Here is an 18,879-nt window from a genome sequence, read left to right as displayed (position 1 = left end):
CATAATTCTCTCTATTAACTATTTTATATTGCTGTGAAAACATCTCCTTCTCCATCTCTAAGTTTCTCGCCAAAAACTACATTTTACAAGATTACACTTGAACGCATCATGATAGGGTTATAATTTACCATCGCCTAATACTCATTTTTACTGAGTAGAGCTTGAATGCACCATAACGTGCTCCGTGCTGTCAGCAGACGAGCCGGTCACTGTGATTACTCTGAGCAGCATTCAGGGGAATGAATTATAATATAATAGTTGTCTGATTAAGTTAGTTGTTCCAAGGTTGTTTTAAGGTTATTCCTCCATGGCTTACTTTGGACTTATAGTTAAAACATCATGTGGCGGCTGCACGTGTGTCTGACCGACAAAAAACTTGGATATACTGTATGAGACTGCTGAAAACTGGCCGTTTTGATCGGCTGCTGATTGACGGTGAATCTCTAGCTGTTAGTTTGGGAAGCGCTTGATTTATGCAACGGTGTTTTCTATGAGCGGAGCATTTTAAACGGCAATTAAATGTTCATTTAATTGTGGGAAGCCAAAGTCGTGATCACAATAATATTCAGTGCAGCCCTATTGGAGGGTTGCTAATAGTTGGGTTACATAATGGAAGTGTTTTATAAACACATTACACACAGAGAATCCATCAGACAAGCTGCTGCATGTAATGAGCGTTCTGCATGTGGCCTCTGCGGTATGTTTGTGCGGACATATTGTGTCACAACTCGAAACAGATGCAGATTGATTTGCTAATTGATTTTAAAGCTGGTCTCATTCTAGTTTAATGAGATGAGCTTACAGTGAGGTCTAATGAGGTTTAATGACTTCAGTGAGAGGTACAGTTTTTGGCCTCAACAGTAGAAGTCAGTGTCCTGTCACAACATAAAGGGATATGACAGACAATAAGCACACATTGCTGATTGCTTAAGTAACTAATTTGTGCCCAAAGACTATATTTAGTATGATAATGAAAAATGCTGCAACATTTGATTTGATTGGTCAAAAGTCTTGAAATTTGGTACGGGCATACGTATAGCTAGTATCTCACAGTACAACTTTGAAATTTTTAGATCACTTGAAAAATCACTCTTTTATCAATAGTCAGGATCAAAGTCAGGATTTTTGAGAAATGAGGAAAAATGCTAACATTGTGTTTATTAAATGTTTTCCAAATTAAATACTTTTTTTACATTGCATGTGTGTGCACATCTTTGATATTCAACTTGTTATGAGTTCAGAGATACCAAATACTTGATTGTGCTCCTTGTAGTTTCTGAGATATCACACTATATCTAGTAATTTGACACATGGGACGACTGTTTTTTCCTAACATATAATGGAGTCTATTGTAAAAACAGTAGTCCCATGTGCCCAAATATTAGATAAACAGTAGTATGATAAGAAAAACGAACTTTTCAGCCAAACGGTTTGACTGATTTCTTCACATTTGTGCTTATAGGCAAGCCCAAAGAACACCACCAAAGGAAATAAAAAAATGTCAGTTACGGGCACAAATGGGTTTAAATGTTTTTTGAAGTTTTGTCCTCTGAAACATTTATCGTATTGGCCCTGGAAAACAAACATCCTCCTATTTTGGACCTGTCCATGCATTTCCACATGTTCTGATGTGAAAATATTCTGCTATTATGTCTGATCTCACCACTAGGAGGCTCCTTTAATGGTCCTGTCAGCAAGTAGACGTCATTCTACCTTCTGTTGTTTCTTTAATCAGTTGTCTGTTGTTGGAGGGATGTGCTTGTGTTTATCTATTTCGTTGAGAATGCTGATAATGTCGAGGCACTAATCTGTGTTTGCATGCATTTTTGCTTGTGCTGACACAAATGGGTGCACACGTTCTGGAGGAGGGCAGAGGGAGGAGTGATTCATGACGTGAGTGACTTCTGTTTCTTGTAAACAAACCTTACAGCACTTTTTCAGAAGAAGTTTTACTGAAATCTGAACTCACTGTCATGTCACAAGGGAATCAGCCAATGACTGAGAAATAAACATGCAATCCTGTAGCTCCACTTTATACGCAAAGACACACAAACAGATGGAATTAACCCACTTTTGAATAAGTGGTTATCTGCATTTTTCTCTACTCGTAGCCTTGGATTCATAACATTTCATCCAGTATTGTACTTACCTAAATGTAATGATATATTATATTATTTTAATAGTGTAAGTTACAAAAAAAATATGCTGCACCACGCTGTCCAGTTTCTTATGTGATCACCTTCACAATGTCCCAACTAATCAGTGATGTCTCAGAAATGTATTAATAACATACATTTGCATCAGTCACAAGCTGAGATTCAGTGCTCTGTGGTCGCTTCACCTATGCATATTTTACAGGAGCATCCTTTATTTATTTATTTTTCATATATTTCTAAACCTGTTGAATAATCTCTTAACAATACAGTGACCATGACTTTCAGTAAAAAATAATAAATGTATGCTATGGAACCTCTCTTTTTATTATGAAAAGGCACAAGTGTATGATAATTTATACTGAATGGACACAGGTTATCAATGACAATTAGAGCTGCAACAATGAATTGCTTAGTTGTCAATTATTAAATGAATCACCAACTATTTTGATCTATTAATTGGTTTGAGTATTATTTTAAGAAATAAAAAGCCAACATTTTTCTGGTTCCAGCTTCTTAAATATTAATATTTTGTGGTTTCTTTACTCCTCTATGACAGTAAACTGAATATATTTGTGTTGTGGACAAAACAAGACATTTGAGGATGTCTTCTTGGACTTTGGGAAACACTGATCAACATTTCTCACCATTTCCTGACATTTTATAAACCAAACAACTAATTGATTAATCCAGAAATAGACGACAGATTAATCGACTATGAAAATAATCATTAGTTGCAGCTCTAATGACAATAAATGTGGAGTCATTTCCTGTCCTCAGGATTGTGTATAGACTTCTTATCGGTCTTATTGCCATGTAAGCATGCACACACAGTGTGTGGGAGTGCATTTAAAGAAGTAAATAATGCTGATTCACTGCCCTATAGTTCAGAAAAACACCTAAACCACAATGACCTGGCTAGTCAAAAATGAAGAATTGCTTCCAGGCTCTATTGGTGTTTATACACATGTGTAGGTGTTACTGTATGCAAATACTGCACACTGCTTTATGAAGGAGGCTGGACTGAAGGAGGAGGTCCACATTAGAGTGAAAGAGGGAGATGAGTTACTGAAGGACAGGACACAGGGCTCTCGTTGTTGTTGCCCCAGACTTCGGCATTCAGGCTAATTTAGGGGAAGAGGAGGAGAGTGGGAGGACGAGGAGGAGGAATAGGAAGCTGAGCTGTTGGTTATAGAGCGGGAGGAAGGTGACTAATAGTGACTGTCACTCAGACTACTGTAGCTCAGCCGGTGGAGGAGGGAGGAGTGCTGTCACAACCGGTGAACCAGTATATGAATGCACTAGTTGGTCGGGCTGTCTGTGTCTGTCAGGGAGTGTGTGTGCAATAACACGTGGAGGAGCAGATCTCTATTGGATACACTATGTTGTCTTTGGGATAGTTGGAGAGTTGCTGGTAAGGATCTAACTTTACACATACTCTACATTATGCATCAGTGTTTCTCACGGGCTGGCTGTTGGATACGACGCTGCCAATCTGAGCTCCATTCAGGCCGATAAATCAGAAATGAAACTGAACATGTCTGAGCAGATTTTTCTGGTGTTGTGACATGCAGTTCCTTTTTAAACTCTGCTGCTGCTGTTGGCAGTAAACTGACTGGTACATATTGCATTTTGACCTTTCTAAAACAGAAATAGGATCTAGAGATCTCGAGTCATCGCTCCATTGTTTAGCAATGTAATGATTGTTTGTTACGTGCAGCTAAATGGGGGCAGAATGGCAGTGTAATGGTACTGATTGTGTTGCAGACTGGTGGGGAGACAATGAAAGTAACTACGTGAAATACGAATTGTCTAATGTTAACTTTTACGCCAAAATGCATCAAATATAAATGTTAAAGTGAGGTCAGATTGTTGAGAGATGTTTGGAGTGCTGTTATACTAGTTCATAAGTTACTAGCACTACACCTGCGGCACAACAGGAATGATTGATCTGAGTGTGAATACCTGTTATGTGCATTGTTTCCGCTCAGGGAATAGCCTTACTGACACATTAAACATTTACTTTAGTTTTCTTTTTAATCTTTCAAGTATTGTATGAGAAGTGGCCATCGATATCAAACATGTTACAAGCAAAGATTTGCATCTAAAGCATTTGTGGCATGACAAACATCTTCAGTTCTTTCCCTGGGTTTCCTGCAGAGGAAGTTGCTTCACCACTTAACAAAACTAGGAGTTGTGAAAACTGATGGAAGGAAAGGGGAAGTGATGCATTGTGGTTATAATTGATGATGCTGGTCTATTGTCTTTCCCGTATGTCATTGTCTCTGTTTGATAAGACATTGGCTGAAAGTGTGTCGGTGCTGATAAGCTGTTGTTGTCCTTTCACATCGCTCTCTTCTCTCTGATCTGTGAAGCAGAGTGACCTGAGGACAGCAGGCAGGACTGAGTTGACAGATTCACTAAGGACAAGAAGGGTCTCTCTTGGTCGGCTATTTATAGACTGTGTTTAGAAGGTGATAGGCTTTGTGATTCACACGCTATGTTGATGAGTTATGGTGATTCATTCAGATGACCTTCAGGAAGTTGGTTACTGAGCAGAAATGTTGCGCTGTGGGCACTTTATGCCAGTAAATTAAGGTTCTATTCACCTCAAGTTTACTAACAATCTAAAGACACTGATCATTTTACAGCAGTTTTCAATGCATCCAACCCTTAACCCCAACTATGATAAAATGTATAACAAAAGGAAAAGGGTACAGTGTTTTGAATGTTTTCCTTGGTTAGTCTTTGTGTTATAGTAACGCTCTACAACAGGTCTATTCAATTACTTTTTTAGGAGGGCCAAATTTGAAAAGCAATGAAGTACCAAGGGTCCGGACATTTATATTTCTGTGTCTGATGTCTAATCTGCAAAACTAGAAATTTATAAATAAAAAAAAATACACTTTTTTAATCTTAGTAGGTTGTTGTTTTAATTAACACAATGTTGCATTTAACATTTTTTTTAATTCACTTTGACTCTCCTAAATTCCCTATTTTTAACAAAATAAGTATTTCTGTGCTTAGCAAGACATAACTATTAATGAACTGTCTAATTAGCCGACTAATGATGATCTTCTGATAATCCAACAATGTAAACACCCCATAAACTTAGTATGCAAGCAGGTTATTTAAATAAAAACACAGTGATATTGCTTTTATCAGTGTCAATAGCATGAGTGGTAACGTTGATGAACAGGAATAAACTCTCTTATTGGAACCCACTTAGACAGGAGTTCTGTAGGGGGAGATAGCAGGTCAGCAGTTAATTCATTAAACACATATGTACTGCATGCAAAAAACTGCATGGTTTTTGCCCAAAACTGCATGGTATTATCATAAAGTGAGGCATGTCTGTAAAGGGGAGACTCGTGGGTACCCATAGAACCCATTTTTATTCACATATCTTGAGGTCAGAGGTCAAGGGACTTTGGAGTGTTTTTGACTTTGGAGGGATCTTTGGAGCGTTATTTAACTTCCTTCCCGACAAGCTAACATTACACGATTCTTTGTGTTTTCTAGTTTTATATGAAACCAATAGCTTCACTCTAGCTTTAAGACTGAGCCCGCTACAACCTCTTAAAGACGGTTATGTCGGCCTGGATCGCCAGGGCCGGAAGGGTTAAATACATTTTTCATATTTATAAATAATCAAAGGGCCGGGTTGAGGTCGTTAAAGGACCGGATTTGGCCCACCGGCCGCCAATTGAATAGGCCTGCTCTACAAGAACATGCTTGAACCTCTACTCATATGAAAAACGTAGGTGGTAAAACCGCTAGAAACGATAAGAAAGATAGGAGGGTGCTGAAATCCCTCAGAGCAAACTTGACACCATGATGGCCAAGAATCAGCTGCAAAAGAGCAGCAACAATGTAAAACAACTGAATCAAAAGTGTCTCCTGCTACAGAATTAAGCCTTAAAACAATTGTCCTCTCTTCACACCAATCAGTGTGTGATACTGTATGTATACTCGGGTCTAACATGGTCTGTTGCTTCCTTCACTTCCGCCACGGAAGTTCTTTTCTTTTCTAAGTTCTTCAGTGTGTTGAACACCTGCTGCTTCCGCCTCTTCAACACTCCACTGACTCCTCTGTTCTTCACTCTACTCACAGTCACATATTATATTGTACAGCTATTCACTCCATCTATTGTCCATTTTGCAGTGTTAACCAACCATCTTTTTTTTTCTTTCTGTCTGTTTTTGTTTGTATCTTTTCCATCTCACGCCTCCATCTCCTTCCTTCATCTCTCTCTGGCCTCATCACCTCCACCTGCAGATTGCCATCCACTTTCTCCAGCATCCAGACATGTAGTCGGCAGCATAAGCAGAGCGTGTATCCTCCCTTGTGAACTCTTTTTCCTCTTAAACAGGTAATTGCACATCATGTGTCTGTATGTGTCTGTCTCTGTGCACAAATGTGCTTCTATATTATACTGTAGAAATCCACCCATTCAGTGATTGTGGAGCTATTCTGCATTAACAATTCTGACTTAAGGGCACCCAGGTGAACAGGGTAATATATACACATATTTTTTGTATTACAAGTTTTCTGAAATGTTATTTTTAAATATGCAAATGAGGCATTATCTTATTAAATGTATGCTAATTTGCAGAACAGAAATCTGAACATGGTTAAAGTCAGGTTCAAAATTCTTGTTTCATTTTGTTGACATATTAGAGTCAAATGTTTTTACAGAGGGGATTTTGGATATCTAATTTTATCACAGAATAAATCAAATAATACTCAACGGAAAATCAAAGGCTATAAATGATATGCTGTATGAACAAACCCCTCTGTAAAAACCTTCAGAATATAGAGAGGAATGAAACTGTAAAATTTGGTGTATGTAAGTGCTACTGAAGTGGAGATATATCATATATTTTTCACTACAAGTGAATAGGGTAAATATTTTTAACTAATAGATATCACCATGAAACTTCCCTGTTGATTATTTACATTAAGACAATTATTTTCTGTATAAGTTTTCTGAAAATGTTATGTTTAAATATGCAAATGAGGCATTATCTAATGCTAACTTTTGGTGAATTTAGGAGAAATATACAGATGCAAATAGACAAAGTAGTAAAATAAACACCTAAATGTGTATTTTTGATGTTTTCTTCCCACTAGTCTGAAAGAAAACATGCTATGGAAGCAAAATAGCCAAAATTTCAAAATTGACAAGTGCATGCAAAACAGTGTTTTTGCCTCTTAAATGACTTCAATAGAAATGAGAATCATTATTTATAGTCAGCTCATACACAACCCTTGTATGCTGTAACTAAATCCTGAGTATCTGTCGTAATTCGTACAGATGTGAGGTGGCAACAGGAATGTTTTTATATCTAAAGCAGCAATTGACCCAACAGAATACCAGTCATGAGCGTTTGAAACTGATCTGCCTGTGCGTCCGTCCGCCAGCCTGTCTGTCTGCATGTCCGAATGTGTGCCCTGTCGCTAAGCAATACAGCTGTTTGTGTGTGTGTGTGTGGGTGACACCAAAAAGGAAGGGGAAAGGACCCCATACTTGCCATGCCAGTCATGTCACATAATCCTACCAACCATTACCGGCTGAGGGTGTGTGTTGGCGGTGATTTAGGAATATTGATACTTTGGGTCTGTTTACATGTTGTGAAAGACTCTGTAGAGCGGTAATACAAGTGCACGCTTACCTTTTGTATGTGCATGTCCCCCTCTCACCCCCAACTGCACAAACACACACACACAGATGTGTGCTGATACATATACACAAAACAAAAAAACACACCATAGCTCAGAGGAACAGGGTGTTCCTGAAAAGGAGAACAGAGAGCAGAGGAGGTTATTTTAGTCATTAGAGCAGGCAGACAGATAGCTTAATGCGGAAAGGGTGGGTGTGTGTGTGTGTGTGTGTGTTTGCGCATGTGTGTGTGTGAGTGCGCATGTGCAGTGATGGAAAGGCTGGTGAAGTGCACAGTGCAGTGTTACATTTGGAGCCTTTGTGATATTAACAGGAAGTTGGACTAAGCGTTTGATAATCTGAAACTTGGTGTCGAAGTATGAAACGTGATTACTTGCACGTCTTTAAACCGTCACGACTGAGATTGAAGTTCTTGAACAGTATTTCTGATGTGTTTGTGTCTCAGAGCAAGGCCTGGTCTGGTTGAACTCACGTTGTGCCTCACCGGTACGCATTACCGGCACTTCTTCATTTTACTCCTTGGCATACCGGGACTTTTTCATGCGTACTGGAACCTCTCACAAGCCCTCGCCATATCAGGTTCTCTGGGAGATTCATAATTGCGATCCATAATGGCACAGCGCCTCATAAGCCGTATGAACATAAAAAAGTATGTAGGGAGCATCTGGATGAGCTGACGCACGGCACTGGGGAGGGGGGGGGAAATGTTCACGTCCTTTTTGTAAAATAATTAGTGAAATGTTCGTCATAACTTTTTTTTTTTTTGAACAAATATAATAATTGAAACATTTAAAAGTCTTTTGAATCTGCTCTTTTGGGGCAAACATTTCCAGAAGATTTCAACTTTCAGAAGAAAGCTACGATATGTGTAAATAATAAAATAATCATTTAACTAGTAAGATAATGTACAGCGAGTCGGTCATTGTCCGACGCGGAGCGGAGGGGTCGACCCCGACCCGCTAGCTGTACATGATCCCACTTACTTGAGAAATCAATAATTTGACAGGAAAAACGGGCTGCCAGAGTCCAACATCAGAACTGCGCCCATAGCAACGGTCTGTTATACATAGCAACTGTCTTTTATACATAGCAACGGTCTGTTATACATAGCAACGGTCTGTTATACATAGCAGCGGTCTGTTATGCATAGCAGCGGTCTGTTATACATAGCAACGGTCTGTTATACATAGCAGCGGTCTGTTATACATAGTAACGGTCTGTTATAAAGAAATAACAGACTGTAGAACGCCGTCATTGACCAATCAGAATCGAGTATTCAACAAAGCCGTGTAATAAGAAATAATAATGGTCCAGAATCATGTAAAATTGAACTAGGTTTAAGTCAAAAACATTCAAACCCAATATCTAATATCTTTTATTCACAATGTGAGACAATGTCAGAATGTGTCTCTTTATCCGGCTGCATAATATGTCGGAGCATCCTGACTGGGACACTGTTCCTAAAACCTGAATGATACCTACTAACAGGAAAGCACTATTAAGAAGAACTAAAGAACTATTAACACTAAACTAACCATCTTAACCCTATAATGTTCCAGTTGGAATATTATATGAATATTATAGGCCAACTATAGAAGATGCATGAGCCAAGTATAATAATATAGCAATAAAAATGCTTAAAGAAATAATGAATAAATAGGAATAAATCCCAAGCGATCGCTGATTCCAGCCGATACGCCAACATGTTAATAAGAGAGTACTGGCACTTATTTATTTTTTTCATTTCAAGCACTGAGAGTCGTACAATCACTTGTGTGACCTTGAGGGACTTCTTTCTACTTTTACTCGCCGTGCCGAATTGCTGTTACTGTGCATACGGAAATAAAATGTATTTTAGTTTCTGCACTTGTCAATGTGTCTGTAAATTGTCTTTGAATTTTGTGCAGCAGCTGCGGTCGCATACATGCTTTGTTGTGAGAGAGCACCTGAGTGCATGTGTGTGTGTGTGTGTGTGTATATTCACATCCCACATTCAACTGCTCAGTGTTGGCTGTTGAAAAGGCCTTTCTTGGCGTGGCACGGTCAATTCTAAAAATATACACCCCACAAATTAACACCATGTCTCTGAGCACAGGTGCCATGGCCCCACACTGCCCCCAAGTGTGTGTGTGTACTTGTGTGTTTGTGTCTATGAATGTGTTGCACATGTATGCATAGGAAGGAACTAAAGCTGTTTAATGCACAGCATGTTTAATGTACTCCATGTTTCCATTGTGTGCTTATTGTTGGCATGTTTGATTGTGACTAATCTGTGGCACAATCCAGAGTTGACCTTTGACTCGGGCTTCCTCCGCTCTGCATCCTCCCACTGGCTGTCAGTGTTTGAAGTGAAGGGGCTGTGACATCACAGCGTTGGACACACAATGGCCGCTGTGTGCTCGTACTGCGTCACAGATGCCCGCTTACCCTCAGTGGATGCCAGGCAATGGGAAGGCCCATGTGGGGGATCATGCTGCCTGGTAGCAGTGTGTCACCATATCATATCAGGAAGTGATATCCTGTCAAAGTGTATGTGAATCTGTTAAAGGATGTATATTATGTATCATGGCTTAGTCACAGTTGGAGGCTATATGAAATACATCTTTTGGAACGGTAGGTAGTGTTATGTAAACATTGTCGCCACTACATCTGGTGTCATAAGCAGCTCATTTTGCAGAGCTGGGGGATTTTAAATAGCAGTTCAAATTAATACTGGCCAATGGCTTGCTTTACAGTCTGTGCAGCCTACAGGTCTGTCCTTAGACCCTCGAGGCGTAGAGCGCATGTCCTCCTCTGGCTGGCATTCCTATCTTGCCGATTGAGTTTGGAGATGTAATCACCCCATTTGTGCCGTGCACCGTGCAACATTCCACCACTGTGTGTGTATATGTGCAAACACACTTTTGTTTGTTTGAAAGAGACACCTACTCCTACTGCTATGAAAGGACCAGTCTCTAAAGCTCCAGATGTTAGCAGCAGGTACGACAGTTGTTCCAACAGCATCAGTAGTTGTGAGCGTTATAGGAGAACCTGTGCTGTGATTAGTGTGTCTCCACTTCTGTACTTTTTGTTTATGGAGAGTCCGTTTTGGCAGCTTGGTCCTGCTGGTGTGGAGTCGGACTGTCCTTGAATCCCCGTTCTGGTAAGGCAGTTCTCATACACCGTCCGTAGCTATACCTACGAAAAGTAATGCACTGTAATTCTTATATATCCCACGAAATCAGAGATTCGGTCCAAAGTATACTGGAGTACACGGATATGAGGCAACAGACTTTATTAGAAGAGTGACGTTTCTATGCCAAGTAGAAACTTCATCAGAGTCGAGCACCGACAGGCCGGTAATTCTTTGTGAGACGGTTGAAGCTCGTGAAACCGCCTTCCTTTACATACCATGAAATCAGTTCATATGTAATCGTGAACCAGGAAGTATAAAGAGCGACAAACGCTGCGTAGAGAGGAGATTGGGGTTGATGGGTGGGTCAAAAAACACCAGACTTTTTTTCCCCAGGAGACCGGTGTTCATATCCCGTGTGAAACCAGAAGTGAACGTTGATTTTTTTTGCCACATAACTTCCGTAGTTATTTTAACCCAAACCACGATCATGTCCTAAACCTAACCAAGTAGTTTCCTGTAAAAATCGAAGTTTATTTTGAAAAGACTGTATGCATGTAAGAAGCCAAAATTGACACGTGTTGCTGGACATTCGTTAAAAAAAAATGCACAAAAAATTAGGAGTAACTTTTCGTAAGATATCATACGAACCGTTGTATGAGGATACGTTGTTCTGGTACATGGAATGTGTTGGTTTCAATGTGCATCTCTGCATGGGTGTGTGTTTCTCATGTGGGCCATCCAATGGGCACAAAGCGGGCAGTGTGTGCCCCCTCGGGTGCTGAAATGTACACTTCGGACAACAGGCGGCTTCAGTCCTCAATAGGAGCTGCCCTTCTTATTGTACCTCACGCACAATGAGCTTTTCTCTCTCTCTCTCTTTCTCTCTCTTTCTCTCTCTCTCTCTCTCTGTCTTTCTCTCTTTATGACCATATACAGACAGTGTTTCTGATGAGAGACCGGAGGATCAGTTTCTGATTGGTTGCTCAGACCCTGATGTCCCTGTCACTGCTCTTCTGTGTGTAGTCGTCTCACATTATCAGCAGAGACATTAGAATACAGTAGAAACCTGGCCATTAATAGGTTTCATCACACCTTTGTGGTCCAGACGAGTTGAGTCATTCAGGGGGTGCAGAGGATGATCACAAGTCATTGCAGAAGGGGAACTGTCAGTCCTGGGACTCCCCGCTCTTGAGTGTGTGTGCATGTGTACATATTAGTGAGTGTGTATGTGCAAGAGTGTGTAAGGGGTTTATGGGTGTTCCCCGTCGTCCTGCTGCTCACATGATCACCCAAGAACAACAAGACCACATGACTCTCACATGACCTCTCCACTGTTATCGAGGAAGTACCTCAAAATTCACCCTTTGTTTTTTGGAGGACCAGAGAGTGTTACTGCTAACTTATCTTCACCCCACTGCCCTCTTTCAAACATAAGAATGCTCTTGAAACCTTAATGGATGAAGTCAGCCTGGAGATGTGCTTTGGTTTGTTACTTGTACAACAAGGCCCAGTGCAATATGTATAACCTTACATAAAACTTAATTGACAAGAGAGGGCAGATGTCCTTATATGCTCAGTTAAGGACTGGTACCTTTTTGCTGGCAATTGAGGTAGGCAGATATAAAGGTACATCTGAAGAGCAGCATTTATTTGTTTTTTGTGATCTTTATGTTGTTCAGGATGAATTTAATTTTGTGTTCTATTGTCCTATGTACAGTGACTTGAGAAATCATTAGGGCTGTTAATCGATTAAAATATTGAAATTGAGATTAATCGCATGATTGCCCATAGTTAATCACGATTAATCACAAATTAATCACAAATTTTTTTATCTGTTCAAAATGTACCTTAAAGGGAGATTTGTCAAGTGTTTAATACTCTTATCAACATCGGAATTGGAAAATATGCTTACTTTATGAAAATATATGTAAACATTTATTATTGGAAATCAATTAACAACACAAAAAAACAATGACAAATATTGTCCAGAAACCCTCACAGGTACTGCAAATATGAAAAGTTATGTGCTGTGTGATTGCAGCCAGCAATAGACAGAATGGTTGGATATATTCTTAGTTTACGTCTACTTCCATTAGGTATTATCTGTTATAACTTAAAATGTACACAGTATTTTATATAGGCAGCATTCCTAATTGTTTGTTAAGACAATACATTTTAGAAGCTGGGTTTGTTTTGCTGATTAAAAAAAAAAAAGCTTTTTGTTGAATAATGTGGAAAGCCTTCTGGTCTGTTTTTCGTATATGTACAAGACAGACGTCACATGAGTACACTGCACATCCTTTAGAGCATTCACTGCTACAGTGTGTCTTTCTGTCTGTATGAGGCCTTGAATGACTGCCTCTGAATAAATCAGGCTGTGTAAAGAGGCCTTGCACAGGTAAATAGGATTAGAGGTCTGACAACCTTTGAACAACTTGTAGAAAGATGACTGGGTGCCTTTGACTCAATAGGAAGATTAAGTGCATCATGTGAGTGGCAGACAGGTGATTGATCCAGTTTGCCCAGTGATGCATCAAGACAAAGGTTTCACCAGTGGAAAAGTCCCCGGCCCCAGAGCTGACAGAACCCTCAGTGAAAATATGATGATTTGCTGTCTTACCCAGAATTAGATGAGAATCAGTTTCACCTCTGTGCAGACAATGATAGGCCCAGCATGTATTTCAACTAGCTTGAATGGGCATAGTAGTGTCATAGTTGGCTTGAACCGAGGGGTAACACTTCATTTTACAGGTCTGCAAATTTCATGGTAATTAGGAAGTAACCTATTTTTAAATTTCTTTGGGATTACTGCCAAATTACCCCAATATTTACCTCAAAATTAATTGAAAATTACTTTATTATAAACCTTATTTAATAATGATATACTAAAATAGCATATAATTGTTAAAATAGGGCCCTTAGAATTGAGAAGCGGCTGTGCGCTGCTCTTCATCGGAGGTGGAAAACCAATACTAATAGAAGACACTTCTGATCAGGCACAAATCTCACCATTGTGTGACTTATTGTCTACACAAATGTAACCTGGTAGCTAATGTAATGATTCAGGGAGGTTTTTAAAGAAATTTCAAATAAGTTATTTAGCAGACAAGGTAATAAAAGCATATCAATTAACTCTGTATTCTTCTCCTGGAAATGTATTAAATAAATTACCAGCTATTTATTACTGCTTATTGGGAAATAATAATTAATGTTTATAATAGAGCAGCGCACAGCTGCTTCTCAAGCCTAAGGGCCCTATTTTAACAATTATATGCTATTTTAGCATATCATTATTAAATAGTGTTTATAATACAGTAATTTTCAATACATTTTGAGGTAAATATTGGGGTAATTTGGCAAAGAAATTTCAAATAGGTCACTTGCTAAATATCACCTAATTACCATGAAATTTGCGGACCTTTTAAAATAAAGTGTTACCAACCGTGGTTATCTGTTGTGACTGTTGCATTGAAATAAGGAAGCTATAATGCTCATATTACAGTTGATAATCAATTTCTGTCTGTTAGACAGACACAGACAAATCTGACACATAAGACAAGTATAACGTAAAGAGCGCCTAACCACAAAGACATGGCTCAGTTAACATATAAAGAAGTGTAGCACAACATTGCACACTTCCTCTTCTCCTCTCACATCTCTGTCCTTATCACTAACGCACCCATTAGCAATTACACACTGAATCAGTTGAGGTAAAAGTGTTTTACACAGCTTCCACTCTTGATAGCCATTCTTCTTGTTTAGGAATCCCTGCAGACCTTTAATATCTTTTTGTTTTTTCCGTCCTCTGGCTCAACTCTCACTTTTCTCTCCCTTCCTTTCTCCTCCAGAGCTTCCTCTACCTCTCGGGCTGGACTGCGGTGCATTAACGTCGGCTCGCCCTCCCCTGCCCCCTCGCCCCCCAGCTATGGCCTCACGCATCGGCATGCGGATGCAGGTACAACACAACCACCCTCCACCATCCAATAAGCAGCACATGCAAGCCTTTCATTAGCTATGGATATCAAAGTCTGTTTGTAGTGTTGTCTGGTTGAGTGGACGCTGGAGAGGAAGGTATTCTGGTCTATGTCAGATCTTTGTGGCTTTTATTTGAAGGGCATCTGCACGCAGCAACCACTGATAAATTTGTCCCTTGCATATTTGAATATATATATTGTACATTGTTTTCTTACAGTGTGGTTTAATAGATGTGCTCTCTTAACAGCTCTTCCTGTCCACTCTTTAAAAAAAGCACGGGGTCAGAGAAAAGCTAAAAGCAGCATCACCCATTATAGTCAGTTTATAGGTCACAACGCTTTAATGAGCATTCCTGTGATTTGTGTGTGTGTGTGTGTGTGTGTTGTGTCCAGCTGATGCGAGACCAGCTGCAGCAAGAGGAGCAGCGTGAGAGGCAGCAGATTCAGCAGCATCAACAGCAGCAGAATGCAGCCCTGCAGTACATGCAGCACTGCATGGCCGTGCCACCGGCACCCACCCCGGCCATCAGCACCCCTCAGCATCACCAAAGCATGCAGGTCCCCGTGGAGGTTCTCAAGGTCAGTAGGGCTGCAACAAATTATAATTTTTTATTATAAATAAATGTATTTATTTTACTTTTACTAATTTAGTATCAAATCAATTACTCAATAAGCCAATAAAAATGCAGAAATGTGTGAAAAAGGCCCATCACAGGGTCGTTTCTCAGGGTTCCCAGAATTCATGGTGACGACTCGGTTGCTTGTTTGTCCTTGTTTGTGAAAAAGTCAAAGTTATTGAATTGACAATGATATTAAAACATAAAAGCAACAAAGCCTCACCTTTGAGAAGCAGAAACCAGTGAATGTTTGGCATTTTTTGATTGAAAAATGGTAGAAGAATAGATTTTTATGTTTATATACTAATCACTTAATTGATTTATTGTGTCAGGTTAGTGTGTGAATGAAGTCTATGCTTTTTGATCATGACTGATACATAATCTGAAGGTTGGAAATGACTTATTGAGAAGGAAGCATGTAGAAATATTTTGACAGGAAAAGAAAAATAACAACGTAAATGGGGATTTGTGGTTTGATCCATTGTCAATTGAACACAAAACCCCTTCCATCCTTCTTAGGGACGCACCGATACCCAGGACTTGACATTAAGCTTTTTCAGCCAGTTGCCATGTGGGCAAGTAGATGAGATGTTTTACTTTAGCCAATCTTACTTGTCCGAAATGGAAATGTAGGCCTATTAAAAAAATAAACTCAACATGGATTTAAACAATTATTATAATTTATTAACATACAAAACATACAATTAATATGCTTTCCTCAAAGCTCCCAGACTCCATTGACAGAAACAGTCATTTTACATCGCTGATCATTATAAAACACACTTCATTCAAACTCGACAGAAAAAACAGTGAGGCATACAGCTTATTACTTTAACACTGGTATCGAATCGGTACTCGGTATTGGCCAATACCCAAAGCATCATACTCTCTTTTTTCAGACTTGGACTGGACCACCGTGTGCACTACAGAGACAAAGCGCTAAACAGATCTCATTGAGGGGATTGGTGGAGGAGAGAAAGATGTTGGTTAAGGGGGGCTGTGGCATTTTGCTTAATCCACTCACATGTTGCAGCGGAGGTGGTCAGGACTTCACTGGGCGTCGTGGCCTCAAACGCAGCAGCACTGCCACACAGGGGAAAATCAGGGACAGATTTGAGAAAAAGGCCGAGAGAGAAAAATGCGGTGGAGCAACAAGCAGGTAGGGAGACAGACGGGGGGAGGAAGACGGGCAGATAAGAGAGCTTTGAAATGTTCTGCGACAGGACAGACAGGAGCGATGTAGATAGTCTGAGTCAGACAGTGGCTGATAAAGCTGAAGTGACATTTTACCCGATTCCAAAGATGCTTGTGTGTGTTCTTATCTTTGATGGTGTGTGTGTGTTTGTGTGTGTATTGGTTTTACGCAATGCTCCCTTACTGTATGTGGGTGGCTTTATGGTGTTTTGAACTGTAAATCTTTTGTATGCACCGGATAATGTGTGGAGCAATTTGCTGTATCGACGGTTTACTGTGTGCTTGCGTGCGTGCATGTGTGTGAGGAATCGGTGTTAAGAGTTGTCGGTGTCTTTCCTTTCTTTGTGTAGATAAGGTGATCTGTCTGTCCATCAGTCTCAGCGAGCCTGTCAGAGCTCCTGTGTTTCTTTGGACTTCATCTGAGCTGACAGCGCTGGGTCGAATAGTTACGACTGAATAGTTGTTCCTCACGAGACTCAGAGGCATTTAAAGCTGACAGACAATCACGTGTATTTATCCAGTGTGTGCTGTAAAAACATACACAGCGTAGCATGAGGGTGTAAAGAGATGTATTTATTAAAAAGTTTCTGGTTCATTTGATGTAATCCTGCAGTTGGTTATAAAACAGAGGGGGGTTTGGAGGGCTGAGTCTCTCTGTAGTAATGGGGAGCAGGGCCGCTCTCTACTCAGCTTTACTCTTTGATGTGAAGGAATGAGGCCAGCCCATTGCTTTCTGTAGCCACACCAGAGGATTTAGTGGCTTTACTACTGACTTAATGTCCTCGTGCCATCACGGTGTTATGGGACGGGGATAATGAGGTGTACATCTGAAGCACATACTCAGTGTTGTGAGTTATGTGTGTAAACCATGCTGAGCTTATAGAACACACTAAACATTTATGTATTAATTATAGGGCTGTCAATCGATACAAATATTTACTCGCATGATTGTCCATAGTTAATTGGGATTAATCGCAAATTAATTGCAGATTTTTAATCTGTTCAAAATGTACCTAAAAGGGAGATTTGTCAAGGATTTAATACTCTTATCAACACGGGAGTGGGCAAATATGCTGCTTTATGCAAATGTATGTATATATTTATCATTGGAAATCAATTAACAACACAAAACAATGTCAAGTATTGTCCAGAAACCCTCACAGGTACTGCATTTAGCATAAAACAAATATGCTCAAATCATAACATTGGATCAATGTGCAAAATTAATAATAGAATAAGAATTGATCACATCCTGTTACTGTCCATCTCTAATACAGGTGCAGACCCACCTGGAGAATCCTACAGACTACCACATCCGTCAGTCTCGGAGGCAACAGGTGAAAGAATACCTGTCCACCACCTTTGCCACCAAACAGGTACCTTTCTGGATGCCTTTACTTTGTACTGTATATCTGTTTACGCCTGTTTGTCTCTCATTAGATCCACTCCATGTATATATGGCCTGTCTGTGTTTTTGCCTGGTTTGTCCAACAATCCACACAGTATTGCAGTACTACATTTATCTGTTTCAGTTCTTCAGTCATTAACCCTAAGAGACCCTGTTTTGTTGTTTTGAGGGGGGAGGGGGATTTTAGGGGGAGATAGAGGTCAACAGTATATGCCACATAGAAGTGCTGTACAGCATCTGAAAGCTGAGAACCTGATAATTACATTTAGATGCAAGCCATAGATCCTCTGAATGCCCTAGGTCTCTAGTTTGGCTGTAAAGTTTCATTAGGCTGTGATGATCTTAAAGGTCAACACAGGTCATTTTATACAGTGAAATGGCTATTATGGGAACTAACATCATCATACATGAATACAATTGGGCTCATTGGATCCACAAGAGTCTCAGTTTTACAGTGATTTTTCCCAAAACTGCATTTGATTATCATAAAGTGGGCATGTATGTAAAGTGAAGACTCGTCGGTACCCATAGAACCCATTTTCATTCTCATATCTAGAAGTCAGAGGTCAAGTGACCCCTTTGAAAATGCCATGCTAGTTTTCCCTTGCCAAAATGTAGCGTAACTTTGGAGGGTTATTTTGCCTCCTTCCCGGCAAGCTGGCATAATTATTTAAAAGCATAATGGACTCCTTGGGTTTTCTAGTTCCATATGATATCAGTATTTTCACTTTAGC

At 39.8% G+C, this 18,879-nt stretch overlaps 1 protein-coding gene across 8 annotated transcripts in view; it reads left to right on the top strand.

The window, feature by feature from the left end:
* Positions 1-18,879, top strand: part of tfeb (transcription factor EB) — a 41,937-nt gene that overhangs the window by 12,414 nt on the left and 10,644 nt on the right. For 4 of the 8 annotated variants that reach the window (XM_037771568.1, XM_037771528.1, XM_037771578.1 and 1 more), the window contains exons 2-5: positions 6,433-6,526; positions 14,801-14,907; positions 15,320-15,505; positions 18,015-18,113. In XM_037771568.1, the coding sequence (XP_037627496.1) occupies positions 14,878-14,907; positions 15,320-15,505; positions 18,015-18,113 (315 nt within the window). In that variant the 5' untranslated portion in view covers positions 6,433-6,526; positions 14,801-14,877. Of the gene's footprint in view, positions 1-3,208; positions 3,568-6,432; positions 6,527-14,800; positions 14,908-15,319; positions 15,506-16,481; positions 16,703-18,014; positions 18,114-18,879 lie in introns of those variants that run through there. The other 4 variants (XM_037771535.1, XM_037771544.1, XM_037771551.1 and 1 more) reach the window with 4 other exon arrangements.

This window comes from Sebastes umbrosus, chromosome 1 (genome assembly GCF_015220745.1).
Source record: "Sebastes umbrosus isolate fSebUmb1 chromosome 1, fSebUmb1.pri, whole genome shotgun sequence".
In the NCBI taxonomy this organism is placed as follows: Eukaryota; Metazoa; Chordata; class Actinopteri; order Perciformes; family Sebastidae; genus Sebastes; species Sebastes umbrosus.
The sequence above is the reverse complement of the archived record's forward strand: the minus strand, read 5'-3'. Positions and strand labels throughout refer to the sequence as shown.